Below are 14,623 nucleotides of genomic sequence, written 5' to 3' on the forward strand. Positions count from 1 at the left end.
ATATTTCGTAAAAAAATAGCGTAAAAAAATGAACCCTCGGCTTAAGTCTTCACCTCTGAACCACGCTCGCGCAGAAACTTTAGGAACTATGGAAAACAGCCACCGTCCAAGTTCATTGTGTGACCAAATCATTTGCCAATTTTGAAGAGTACTCTGACGGACTAATGGGAAAAACTTGTTGTTCGAGATTTGTCTATCAAAAACTTTACCTTCCTGTGCGCCCACCTTCGCTAGCGAGTCCGCCTTCTCATTGCCATAGATTAGGCAATGTGATGGGACCCATTCAAAGGTAATCTTGAATGATCTTTCGACCAAATCACGCATCTGCTCTCTTATAGTTGTAAGAAAGTAAGATGCGTGCTTAACAGGTTTCATCGACCGGAGTGCCTCGATAGAACTAAGCCTATCCGAGAAGATGAAATAATGGTCTACGGGCTGATCGGAAATTATCCCCAAAGCGAAATTAATTGCTGCCAGCTCAGCAACATAAACCGAACACGGTTCCTGAAGTTTTCGGAAGGTGGTTGAATTTACATTGAAGACACCGAAGCCAGTGGATCCGTTGATGCGAGAACCATCAGTGAAATATCTGTTGTTGCAATTGACATGTTCATATTTTTCAGAAAAAATGGAGGGAATAGATATTTGTCGAAGATGATCTGGTATTCCTTGAATAGCGTGTTTCATGGACAGATCGTATTCAATGGAGGAACTGTCGTTGATGAAGTTAACTCGAGGTGGGTTATAACATGGAAGACAAAGATCTGACGATATGTAGTTGAGGTAGACTCTCAGGAATCTTGACTGACGAATCAGTTCAAGCATATTATCGAAGTTTTCTAATCCAAGTGTGTTACTTGTTCCACATTTGATCAGTATTCTAAGTGAGAGCTCCCAGTAACGGTGCTTTAAAGGAGTGACTCCAGCAAGCACCTCCAGGCTCATGTTATGCGTTGAATGCATACAGCCAAGAGCAATACGCAAACAACGATATTGAATTCGTTCCAATTTGATTAGGTGGCACTCAGCTGCTGAGAGGAAGCAGAAAGAGCCGTACTCTAAAACAGAGAGAATAGTCGTTTTATATAGTTTGATGAGGTCTTCCGGGTGAGCGCCCCACCAAGTTCCGGAGATAGAACGGAGAAAATGGATCCTTTTTCGGCATTTCTCTAACAAATAATCAAAATGGGTTTTCCAGGTACATTTGGAATCAAACCAGACCCCAAGGTATTTAGAAGATAAAGATTGATTGATGTCATCATTCAACAGCTTTAGTTTCAGTTGAGCTGGGTACCGCTTCTTAGTAAACACTACCAATTGAGTTTACAAATAAACTTAGAGTATAGAGCCTTCTATGGGAATATTGGCTTCCGGTTGGTTTTGTAAACATTCTTTTACTTCTAAATAAACAAAAAGGCAAACAAAAATTCGACGCCGGTGTACATTAGAGTGGCCCAAGCTTATATGGAAAAAGTGAAAAGTCTGGAATTTCAAACCTTGCACCCTTAAATGACAGTTTGGGGGTCCCAGAAGCTCCCCTGAAAATTTCAGCTTATTCGGTCCAGTGGTTGGCGTGCGCAAATGGCTCAAAGTTTGTATGGGAAAAGTGATCCAAATGTATGAGGAAACGCAACCGTTTCAGTTTTTTGCTACTAGGTGGCGCTGTAGTCGACGGATTCCTGTTGTGGACAAAATGTAGAACCTTTTTTATATAAGGAAGCGACTGGTGAAGACCGGATGTAAATCCCTTTGAAATTGGCCAAGTTATAAGCATCCAAAGTCGAGGGTGTCGAGCGTGTCCCCCAGGGGTGTTTAAAATGAGAGCAACGTACCACCGGCCATTGGGGCGGCGATGCAGGCGTATTCGATGCCGTGCGAAATTAAATGCAGGATTATCACGCAATCTCGCGAATTTTTATCCGATTGGTAAATACTTTCCGTGCTCTGTACAGTAGTGTAGCTAGAGAGGGAGGGGGTGACTTACCACTGAAGCCAACGAGCTGAAGTTTTTAGGGCAGACAAAATTCATGAAATATTTGTAACGAGTTGTTTTCGGACATCGTGATGCCCGTTGCATCAATTTTAGAACGATATGATATAATCGTTACAGACAGAGGGACAGAAGGACAGAAAGACAGAGAGACCTGGGATATTATATAAGTTATATATTTTTCAAACAACAGTTTTAATGTTTATAGCATAATTTATTAACTGTATAAAACTACAAAGTTATCAACAAACAACACTTGTACCTATATTAATTATTCATTTCAACTGCTAGGCCTTCCTTTATAACAGAGCGAGTGCAACCTGGAAAATTTTGCCTATGCTGTTGAACAACTTTGAGAAGATATTGATTCCCGGAGGATCTTCATTTTTTGTCAGTTTTCCACAAAAATCTTGAACTAGTTTAACTCCTCTTTCAGCACAGTCATTCACTACCAAAAATGATTTAATTTTATTTCTACTTTCAACCAATTCTTCCAATACATCCCATATACTAGGATCTTCTTTGAGAAAATTTGCAGATATTCCAGAAATTTCAAAAAAATTCATCATATTTTGAGAAACAAAATCCGAAAGCGTACAAGAAGTCAACTTATCGATGGCAGCTAGTATAGGAGTCATTATTTTTTATTTACTTCGCTCGAAAAACGCTCTACTAGTGGAGGGTTTCTCATCTGGAAGCAAGACATAACAATATTGACGTATAGTAGAAGTTACCATCTTATTTGATTATATTCTTACCTCCTCCATCAATAATAAAAACGCTGGTAGCTGATTGAGATTCCAAGGAAGGCTCTGGTTCCGTTGTTGGTTCTTCTTCGATTTTGCCTTTTTTAACTCTCGCAAAGGCAGATCCAGGCCTTCCAACTTCCCTTTGCAGAATAAGGAACTGTTTATCCTTATCGTTTTTAATCAAATTTAATGCATTTCGTCGAGCAATGTCAAACAATCGATCCAAATTATTAATGAAACTAGACTCTTGCTCTTTCTGTTTATCTCCCGCGTGAGAAGATTGTTTGATAATTGCTCGCATTTTGTTAAATAATTTTAGAAGCTTAACAACAGCATTGTAGTGTTGCATTAGAGGAATTCTATATTTCTCCCAAAAAATTTGAAGTTCAGTTACTGCAGTTTTAGCAGCTGGTTTTATACTCAAGTGTTGATTTTTCATTATAAAACGCATCCGACCAAGCACATCACCGTTTGAAGGCAACTTTACACCTTTAAAACTTTCAATTATGTATTTCACTTGCACGATCAAATATCACTTCACAAAAGCAAGAAGCACATTTGTCTTGTAGGACCAGTGGTTTTGGAGATACAACGATTTGAAGAGTGAAAAATTAGTTACGTTATATCGAGGTATACCTTTGATTTGTTAATACAACAAATAGGCCTAATGATTTGGGAGTTACAACTTTATGAAAAATTAAAATTCCTGAAATGATCGATTTTTCTGAATACACTATATTGAAATTGGTCACCATAAAGGGGATAATAAAATGGGTCCAATATTGTTCTAAGAGGAACGATCCTACCAAATATAAGGTAATTTTGAGGGATCATATCAATAATGTTGGAACTGGATGGCTGTATATTTTCATTTGAGGCTAACAAAATAAATGGAAGAAGTACTTAATTTGTTTCGTGTATTTACATTCACGCTTCGAAAATTGAACTCTAAACTATAGCATAAACCAAACTTGACCAAATTTTGAGTTCTTCAATTTATGTCAATTTTGAGTAAATTTTTTTTAGCGTGCTAGCTCGAAGATAAAACGACGCCAGAAAATTGCGAGACTAAACATCGCACAATAACCCGGATGTGTTTTTCTACTAAAAAAAAAGATCCTCCCCCTTGCCCCCCCTTATTCACCCCCTCCCTTTCTAGCTACACTACTGTACAGAGTACGGAAAGTATTTACCAATCGGACCCAAATTCGCGAGATTGCGTGATAATCATGTATTTAATGTCGCACGGCACCGAACACGCCTGCATCGCCGCCGCAATGGTCGGTGGTACGTTGCTCTCATTTTAAACACCCCTGGGGGATACGCTCGAAACCCTCGACTTTGGATGCTTATAACTTGGCCAATTTCAAAGGGATTTACATCCGGTCTTCACCAGTCGCTTCCTTATATAAAAAAGGTTCTACATTTTGTCCACAACAGGAATCCGTCGACAAAGCGCCACTTAGAAGCAAAAAGCTGAAACGGTTGCGTTTCTCCATGCATTTATATCACTTTTCCCATACAAACTTTGAGCCATTTGCGCACGCCAACCACTGGACCGAATGAGCTGAAATTTTCAGGGGAGCTTCTGGGATCCCGAAACTGTCATTTAAGGGTGCAAGGTTTGAAATTCAGAATTTCATGCATTTTGGGCCAGTCTAGACTGTACATTAGACCTCTTCATGTTTTCAAAAAGTATCAGAAATTCAACCGGTCAGCCCAGAATCACAATTCTTATGCTAAAATAAGTCTCCTGTCAAATTTTCAGCTAATTCGGATAAAATTTCGAGGTGGCTCAAGTCGATTTAGTGTTTTTGGGCTATTTTCAATTTTGGAAAAAATCTAACAAGTGATATAAACGTCAAAAACTATCGCAACAACCTCTATACGGAAGCTTTTGGTGTGCTCTACAAGTTTTGTGAACATTGCGATTCATTTCGTTCACGTTTTGTCCATGTTAAAGTGATTTTTAAGCTTTTAAGTGCATAAAAATACTGTTTCCCCTAAAAGTCGTTGTTCTACAAAATTCCTGAGTTTATGACAAATGATTGTAAATTTATTATATTATTATTCCTCTTTTTTCCTTGGAAATTTGAGTAATATAATTGCCCATGTGCGATTTACCGTTAAATTCTTAAAAATCAGAAGCTGAATATTTGTCATAAATTTGCACGCTAGGATTTCTTCAAGCAAGTTGTACGAACAAAACATAAATCAAATCATATGATATTTGATGATTACAACAAATGACTTCCAAATTTTGTTAATTTCACCATATGTCTGCATGCTTTTCACATTGAGTGCATCGTAGTAACAAGTGAAATCGAAGCTTCTTTGTTTGAACAACTTGTTCGAAAAAATCTCAGCGTGCAAATTTTTGACAAATGTTCAGCTTCTGATTTTTAAGAATTTAACGATAAATCACACATGGGCAATTATATTACTCAAATTACCAGGGAAAAAAGAGAAATAATAATATAATAAATTAACAATTATTTGTCATAAACTCAAGAATTTTGTAGAACAACGACTTTTAGGGGAAACAGTATTTTTATGCACTTAAAAGCTTAAAAATCACTTTAACATGGACAAAACGTGAACGAAATGAATCGCAATGTTCACAAGACTTGTAGAGCACACCAAAAGCTTCCGTATAGAGGTTGTTGCGATAGTTTTCGACGTTTATATCACTTGTTAGATTTTTTCCAAAATTGAAAATAGCCCAAAAACACTAAATCGACTTGAGCCACCTCGAAATTTTATCCGAATTAGCTGAAAATTTGACAGGAGACTTATTTTAGCATAAGAATTGTGATTCTGGGCTGACCGATTGAATTTTTGATACTTTTTGAAAACATGAAGAGGTCTACTGTACATACTATCGAGGTATGCCCGTAGTTGCTTCAGTGTTTACTGTTTAGTAGTAAGCTAAATAAATTAAATAAAATAACAATTATGATTTGAAAGACAGACTTTTGAGCTCAAGTGTTAGATTAAAAAAAACCCAACTTAATTCACCGAGTGGTGATACTGCCTTTCTCGCATTTAGCCAAGACATCAACCTTATATGGCGCTCATATAGTTCGCTTCTATTTTCTTAATAACTTTCAAGCGCAATGGTCGATCGTTATCAAATCCAATAGTGGACAAAAAGGCTTTATCCCCTATCGAATGCAACTTGTTGCGAGAAAATCGGTTAAGAATTACTATATGAAAAAGTGGCTAAAGTTTTTCGGTTTTCGTGTGCACACACACACATACACACGGACAGACTGACATTTGGTCAGCTCGACGAGTTGAGTCGATTGATATATAACATCATGGGTCTCCGAGACTTCTATAACAAGTTCGATTTTGGTGTGAAATGATAGCCTTCCGGTACATGTAAAATGTAAACGTCTCATGGACTGTTCACAAATCGCGTAACGCTGTAGGGAGTTAAGTCAAATAAAGCATTTCGATCCATACAAATACATTAAGTCATCCTTACAAAAAAATATCACGAGGAGGGGGGGTTCAAAATTTCCCTACTCTGCGTTATGTAATTTGTCAACAGCCCCTTGTGTAACTTTCCACTGCCAAAAAAGAGGTATCTGTTTCGGGAGGTATCAATTAGCACAATGTAATAGGCATGATTCCAACATGTGAATAGGAACTTACCAGTGAACCAAAGTTTGAAAAATGAGAAGAACAAACAGGAATGAAATAAATGCAGTCAGTCCCAAAATAAAGCGTACACCATTGATAAAATTGACCGATGCCGAAAAGCAAACCCTTGACGTACACGTTCATGAAAGCCTGAGATGAGTTTTGTATTATCGATCTGATTTAATAAATTTTCACGATTCATTCAATTCATCTCGTGGATGGTTCTCGTTCAATTACGGGATTGACTGTATCTCATCTCATGACTATACCTCATGTCAAATGCATGCACTATTTGGGAGATCACCGAACCATTTATAGGAACTGAAGTGTGAAATGTTGTCAGCTTTATACATATATCCGTTGTCTTCGCCTCGACATCATTCTACGTCTGAACGTTGACTAATAATTTACCCGCGGGATGTGCTCCTCATCGCAAATTATCTCCATATTTTTGTTCGTGGTGTTTCTCGTTTCGACATGCAGTGCAAACTGTAACGAAACGGATGCATCACTGCCGCACTGTGATGCCGAGTCGCGCCAAAAACGGTTTCTATCCTTTCCCGTCAACGGAGGACTACTGAAAACGATTTTCGGTGTGGCCATTCCGGTCGCTTTCAATCACAAGCTGAAAAGAGGTTTGAACGGAGGCGTGAATCTTCAGGGCAACTATCGACTCCTGGAAAGTATTATTTGGCCGGTCCCAGAGGACATTTTCACGAACCGGTTGAATAACGACTTCGAAGACGATAGCCGACCGCAGCTGTTTCGCGTATTGGAAAATGTCTTGGACACTCAAGGCAAAAACGGCCGAAACTGTATATTGAAGACAATTTGTGATATAGCTGAGGCGCCGTTGTCGCATAACGGATTGCTCGGGGAAATGATAGATTTGATTTTCACGTGAGTAGCAATGCAACTGGGAATGGAACTGAATAATTGATTGCCTAAAATATGTTTGTTAAATTGTAGACCAACCGAAGACGATAAACTTGACGAAGAGTACCTCATGGCTCGGAAGTATGGAATGAATGGAGTAAGTTGCTCAGGAGTGTACAAAGAATGTCAATTCGGACATGGTCTGCTTGATGCACTTAGTACTATTGTAACCCCGTTCTCGAATATTGAGCTCAATTAGTACTTGAATGTTGATTGGACAGATTGAACTGAATGATCATGGAAATAAACAATTGCACGCTAGAGCCTTGTCCTGTTAATTGACAACCAAATACATGGATTCAACAACCGAATTACTCTCGCCAGAATTTCATTAACCTGAATTACAAACACCGAAAACGCCTGAATAACAACGCCTAATTTCAATCTCTCGCGATTTGGTCAAATAGCCAAACATAACAATATTAAAAGGAGGGTAATTTGAATTAAATCAGAAATGAAGCTGTTTGGCATAATTAATAAATGGATGACAAATAGCTTCTTCATAATTTATATTTGCCCGGATCAAGGCACAATTGATTTATACACGCCGCCTCGCTGCTTAGTATTCATTTAGCACTTCCAAGTTACCTTTTCTGCATTCGTATATGTATCACGAGGCTATCACGATGATACTTTTATGCCCAGGGAAGTCGAGACAATTTCCAAACCGAAGATCGCCTAGACCGGCAACGCGAATCGAACCCAGCCACGGTCAGCATGGTCTTGTTTTATATCCGCGCATCTTACCGCTAGGCTAAGAAGGGCCCCGTGAGGAGGATATCCTCCTTTTATATTCTTTTGGCGTAACGATTGTGTCCCGTAGAGCATACAATCATTTGGCGGAATGGTAAATGAAGAAGGAATCACGGCCAAACGTATGCATTGATGAATGTATCACTCTGATGCCTTGCTCCGGATAAATTACATAACCTCAAAATTGACCATTTTAAACCTCCGCCCACCCCCACGTAAGGTGTTTTGTATGCAAGGTTTCCATTTTTTGTTAAAGAGTTTTCCATTTTTTTTTGTTAAAGAGGTTGATGAGTACTTCTCGTTAACACCATTTTTGGAAAATGGCATATATGTCACTTTTTCAGATTACAGCAGTATGAGACTAATCTCATTTTGACAGATAAAATAAGGCCGTTACAAACATTTAATTAACATTATGTCCTATTGGTCTCCGAAAGGCCAATGGGGGAGGATAATAAAAAACAAATATTAAAATGAAAAACCCTGATTAATCCACCTAGCGGTGTTAGTGCCTTTCTCGTGCAAAAAAACTAAAAAAATATGAGTGAGTGTTTTTTGTGAATAATTCAAAATTTGAATCACTCTAGCCTACATGCAGATAGCGTGAAAATGTTGCTAGAGTCAGCGCATCCCAGAGATATTATTGTTAAGGCGTTCAACTCTTACCGCAGCGCACCAATGAATTTGTGAAAAAGTGATGAAACGAAAAAAGGTTTTCATCTAGCAGTCACGATTTTCGTTTATCTTCCAAGGCTAACTCTATAAAAAAAGTGATGGATGAAAAATGCCCCTCACCATAACAACGTAAAAAAATTACTTTAAATTAAAAAAGTAATATTTCCAACAGACCTTAGCAAAAGGTTTTAAAAAGTCCAGTTTTGTATTGCAATCAACAGCTTTCATACTGCTTAGATCTGTTGAAAAGACCATTTTGGAAAGTTTTACAGATTCAATAAATCTTCATGGATTTTGTCGAAAATTTACCTGGAGACTTTATTTAAGATGTTAATTGAAATGGAGAGATCACCTTTGAGATCACCCAGATCACTTTGAATCTGTAATTCTTTTCGAAATGGTGAACAGATCTAATCAATATGAAATTTGTTAGTAATAATGAGCGATATTGCGCGATGAATATTTCCACGTTGTTTATGGGGAGGGGCATACTTTTGAAAATGGTGAATAGATCCAAAATGATCTGTTACTTATCTTTGTCCTTTTGTAAAATTAAGTTACATTTTCCTTATGGCATTTGGGTAACAATTATGTAGAATGAAATCAGTAGTGATTCAGTTTCATTTCAAATTTTCGATCACTATTCTACTTTGAATCTGGAGCAAAATAGAACGAACTCGTTTGTTTACCCAAAACATGTTTTTAAAATTTTCAATTAGGCCGATACAAATATTTAAAAACAATTATGTCCCCCCCTCGGTTTTTTTTTTGGCCAGAAAAAATATTTTGAGGGGGGCAACAAAAAAAATTCGGGTAATTTTGAGGATTTTCGAAGCATTGTTTAACAAATCCGAGGAGTTTTATTGATTTTTTCCATTTAAATATTTTATTTTCATTGTCCCCCCCCCCCTTGACTTTTCGGAGACCAGTAGGACATAATTTAAATTAAATATTTGTAACGGGCTTAAATGAAATCATTATGCTGCTGCCAAGACAGGCGCCGTATTTGCAAAGTGGGTTAATCCGTAGATAAAATGACGCATTCATAAACCAACATATTTGAAACTCGTGATTCATTGGTGGTTCAAATCTGCAGAAAAATAACTGAGCGTTTTGCCAGTTTTAAGTTTTTGACTGTTGACTGGTGTCTGAATCTAAAATAGCTGCTGGGCAAATAAATATTTCAGATTCAAATTCAAAATGAGCATTGCTGGTTTTGCTCAAAGCCCGTTACATTTAATAAAATTATGCCCTACTGATGCCGTAACTGAGGGGGTAATAAAAAAAAATTAAAATGAAAAAAAAAAATCAAAAACCTCCTCGGATTTGTTAAAGAATATTTTGAAAATCCTTATAATTTTCGATTTTTTTTATTGTCGCATCAAAATTTTATTTTTTTTAGAAAAAAAAATTCTAGGGAGGGCAAACTTTTTTATATTTTTGTATCGACCTTATTTGACTCTAAAAATATTAAACAAAATTATTTTCACCGCGGATTTTTTCTATTCGTTTTTTGCATTATCTATATTACTATTTAATAAAAATTCCGCGGAAAAAAAATTAAATTTCGTTTCGTTTCGAAAATTTTTGAATCAAATGGACCCTGATTTCGTTTCGTTTCGAAGTTTCGGAAGAAAATTTGAATTTCGTTTCGTTTCGTTCCGATCCAACAGTAGCATTTCTAATTTCGTTTCGTTTTGTCAGGAAAAATTGTGTTATCGCATACCCTTAATAGTTTGTTCACCTTTCCGCTCCGATCAGCTGTTTGATTTTGTGAAATTTTGCTATTACGTGTTTTTAAATCGTTTTGCTGCTTTAAACATAATTTGAAGTAGAAACAAAATAAATCATTTTTATTTTGATTTCAAACATCAAGTGCACATCTGAAACCAATATAGTTTCTAAAATGTTTGACCCTATTGAAAATTGACCCTATTAGTAATTTCGTTCGAGAAATTTAAAAAAAAAATTAGGGTGTTTTTTTCATGTTCAACGCCGTTAGTTAATATTATATTTATTGAACGGCTACTCAATCAATCTGTAAAGTTTCACAACGAGTTTTTTGTTTACCTGACATTATTGTTTAAACATTGCTTTTGCTACTAAAAAAAACATAATTTCAAAATCAGAACCTTTATGCCTATCTCGTATACTAAGTAAATATACGGAAAGGCTATAGGACCATTCCAAAACCGAACGTTTTTGTACTTACTTATATTGGTTTAAATTTTCCTCAAACTCGATAGCAAATGACCCAAACATCTGGGGTAATCTCGGCTTTGAACTAATATTTGCAGCTGTGTTGCGAAAGTCCCATCCCATTGAAGAAACATCAGAGAGATTCGCATCTTAGGAACATTAATTAAAAATACAGAAAAATGCTGATCAAAAGATGCAATTGATTTACATATTGAATGTTTCACGTGAAATAAAGTTTAACAGCTTTTAATACAATCTCGAGACAAGTGAACTAAAGTATCGAAGAATAAATAGTAATGATGTGCTTAATTCTTTAGTATTCCATTCAACATAAATAATGAATAACATGACTGCGACAAAACAATCGTTTTTGAAATTTACTTCAAAAATTTGAGTACTCATATGATACGAGTAGGTATCGATACTTTCAATTCGATATTAAGTGGTATCGATACTTTTATACGATACTACTTCAAAGTAAAAGTATCGATACCTCAGTGGTATCGTTTCATCCCTAGATCTACGCAATAAATATTTTTTCCTGCCAACCCTTCATCAAATCCGTCAAATCTATAAAAAATTAGAAGCCTAAGAACAGATTTATATTTTTTTGAATTTTTTCGCCAAATTTTTGTATGGGTGACTAACGGGGGATCAAGTGTCCCCATATTGAGGCAATAACTTCAAATCAAAATATCCTAAAACTTTGATGGAATGTTCTCAAGATACACGCAAGTTCTATCAGAAGCTCAACACATCCCGCAAATGCTTCGTGCCGCGAGCCGAAATGTGCCGGGATAAGGATGGGAGCATCTTGACGGACGAACGTGTGGTGATCGAAAGGTGGAAGCAGCACTACGAGGAACATCTGAATGACGCTGAGAGTACAGGCAATGAAAGTCAAGGCAGCGGAGGAGATGACTACGTCAGTTCAGCGGACGATGGAAGCCAACCAGCCCCCACCTTGAGGGAAGTTAAGGATGCCATTCAACAGCTAAAGACCAATAAAGCAGCTGGTAAGGATGGTATCGGAGCTGAGCTCATCGAGATGGCCCCGGAAAAGCTGGCCACTTGCGTGCACAAATTGATAGTCAGAATCTGGGAAACCGAACAGCTACCGGAGGAGTGGAAAGAAGGGGTTATATGCCCCATCTACAAGAAAGGCGACAAACTGGAGTGTGAGAACTTTCGAGCGATCACCATCCTTAATGCCGCCTACAAAGTGATATCCCAGATCATCTTCCGTCGTCTGTCACCATTAGTGAACGAGTTCGTGGGAAGTTATCAAGCCGGCTTCGTTGACGGCCGCTCGACAACGGACCAGATCTTTCTTCTTCTTCTTATTGGCATTACATCCCCACACTGGGACAGAGCCGCCTCGCAGCTTAGTGTTCATTAAGCACTTCCACAGTTATTAACTGCGAGGTTTCTAAGCCAGGTTACCATTTTTGCATTTGTATATCATGAGGCTAACACGATGATACTTTCATGCCCAGGGAAGTCGAGACAATTTCCAATCCGAAAATTGCCTAGACCGGCACCGGGAATCGAACCCAGCCACCCTCAGCATGGTCTTGCTTTGTAGCCGCGCGTCTTACCGCACGGCTAAGGAGTGCCCAGATCTTTACTGTACGGCAAATCCTTCAAAAATGCCGTGAATACCAGGTCCCAACGCACCACCTGTTCATTGATTTCAAGACGGCATACGACAGTAAGGACTGCGTAGAGCTATGGAAAATTAGGGACGAGAACAGCTTCCCTGGGAAGCTTCCCAAAGCAACGGTGAATGGTGTGCAAAACTGTGTGAAGATTTCGGGCGAACACTCCAGTTCGTTCGAATCGCGCCGGGGACTAAGACAAGGTGATGGACTTTCGTGCCTGTTGTTCAACATTGCGCTAGAAGGTGCCATGCGGAGAGCCGGGTGTAACAGCCGGGGTACGATTTTCAACAGATCCAGTCAATTTATTTGCTTCGCGGATGACATGGACATTGTCGGGCGAACATTTCCGGCAGGTACGAGTGCAGCGAGCGAGATGGGCAGACCAGGTGCAAAACGACTTGACGAGCGTGGGGCGTATCCGAGGATGGAGAGATGCGGCCTTGAACCGTGTATTGTGGCGTCAAATTGTTGATTCAGTGTTATCTGTTTAGATGTAAACTAAATAAATGAAATGAATTGATGGAATGTTGACATTTTCATCAGTACAGATCAATAAGCATATTTATGGCTGGTTGCTGTGAAAAAACGAAAGACTTTGGTCATTGTTATGAAAAGTTATTCAAATTTTGCGTGGCCAATGAAAAAAATCTTTAGGAAGGTCAAAACATACAAACCGCCCTGCAGAATAAATAATGTTGTCAATCCGAAAAATAACTCACCACATAAAAGTAATTTGTCTAGAGGATCTATACTAAAAAATACGCTAAACTACTTTAGTTCTCGATAAAACAGGAGGTGATCAAGTCTCCCCGGGGATCAAGTCTACCCACCTCCCCCTAAATTAGAACTGTCATTATTTCTTTCGGTTTACTTGGTGCACACTTTTTTCACAGCCTTTATAAATTTACTTGTACTAACGTTGAAGTTAAAACCTATTAAAGGAATCTATAAAATGTTTAAAGATTTCTTGGTAAGTATTCATCACATTTGTTACTTATTAGAAAAGTTCTCGAACTAAATCTTTCTTTATTCAAAATTCAGTGGAAACACATATATACACATAACATATAACACATAAATTATGCTGGATTGTACCTATAATTCGATCTAGAATTTTATTCGTCGAGGGAAGATCAACTTAAACTGAGCAACTGAAACAAGTCACGCAAACATCAATTTATATGCTTTGTTAAAAAAAAATAAAATGTGCGAATGTATAATTAATAAAACAACCAGTGTTTATTTCTCGTCGAATTGTTACTTAGAGAACCTCCACGGGAGTTCTCATCTCTATTCTTATTATAGCGTTCCCTCCCGAGTGCTATTTTAGAATAGCGCCCCATATTCCCACCGGTGGTTTCTGTTTTAGGTATAGCGACTTCGTAAACATATTGAGCTCTCACCGGGCGTTGCTACAAGTAGTCATCTTCTTCTTCAATGGCTGTACATTCCACCTGAAACTTGGCTAGCTGCACAACTTCTTCTTCTTCTTCTTCTTATTGGCATTACATCCCCACACTGGGACAAAGCCGCCTCGCAGCTTAGTGTTCATTAAGCACTTCCACAGTTATTAACTGCGAGGTTTCTTAGCCAGGTTACCATTTTTGCATTCGTAATATCATGAGGCTAGCACGATGATACTTTTATGCCCAGGGAAGTCGAGACAATTTCCAATCCGAAAATTGCCTTGACCGGCACCGGGAATCGAACCCAACCACCCTCAGCATGGTCTTGCTTTGTAGCCGCGCGTCTTACCGCACGGCTAATGAGGGCACAACTTAGTATTCTATTAGCATCTCCTCAGTTATTAATTGAAAGCTTTTCTGTGCCCGCCATTGCATGAGTATTTTGTGTGACAACTATGCCGAAGGAGCCTTGACCGAATCGGGAGTGGAACTTGCCATCTTCGAAGGGCAATTCTACGATTTTACTCGCAAGGCCAGCTAGAGACCCGTAGTGATTTTTTCAACGTTATTCCTTCTGGGCTTCCTTCCTCCTGGAAATTTCCGTCG

At 38.2% G+C, this 14,623-nt stretch overlaps 2 protein-coding genes across 5 annotated transcripts in view; one reads left to right on the forward strand and one right to left on the reverse strand.

Moving 5' to 3' along the window:
• LOC134209409 (zwei Ig domain protein zig-8) overlaps positions 1-14,623 on the reverse strand; it is a 969,833-nt gene that overhangs the window by 18,845 nt on the left and 936,365 nt on the right. The window lies entirely within an intron of this gene.
• Positions 6,806-7,627, forward strand: LOC134214592 (uncharacterized). Its single transcript, XM_062693930.1, has 2 exons — positions 6,806-7,287; positions 7,357-7,627. The coding sequence occupies exons 1-2, from the start codon at positions 6,806-6,808 to the stop codon at positions 7,520-7,522; spliced, it is 648 nt and encodes a 215-aa protein (XP_062549914.1). The 3' UTR covers positions 7,523-7,627.

The sequence above is a fragment of the Armigeres subalbatus genome, chromosome 2 (genome assembly GCF_024139115.2).
Source record: "Armigeres subalbatus isolate Guangzhou_Male chromosome 2, GZ_Asu_2, whole genome shotgun sequence".
Classification (NCBI taxonomy): domain Eukaryota; kingdom Metazoa; phylum Arthropoda; class Insecta; order Diptera; family Culicidae; genus Armigeres; species Armigeres subalbatus.

Excerpts from the sequence above, each read along its gene's own strand:
- LOC134214592 (XM_062693930.1), top strand. The coding sequence starts at position 6,806 with ATGTGCTCCTCATCGCAAATTATCTCCATATTTTTGTTCGTGGTGTTT. Across the intron at positions 7,288-7,356 it reads ATGATAGATTTGATTTTCAC|ACCAACCGAAGACGATAAAC; the intron begins GTGAGTAGCAAT and ends GTTAAATTGTAG.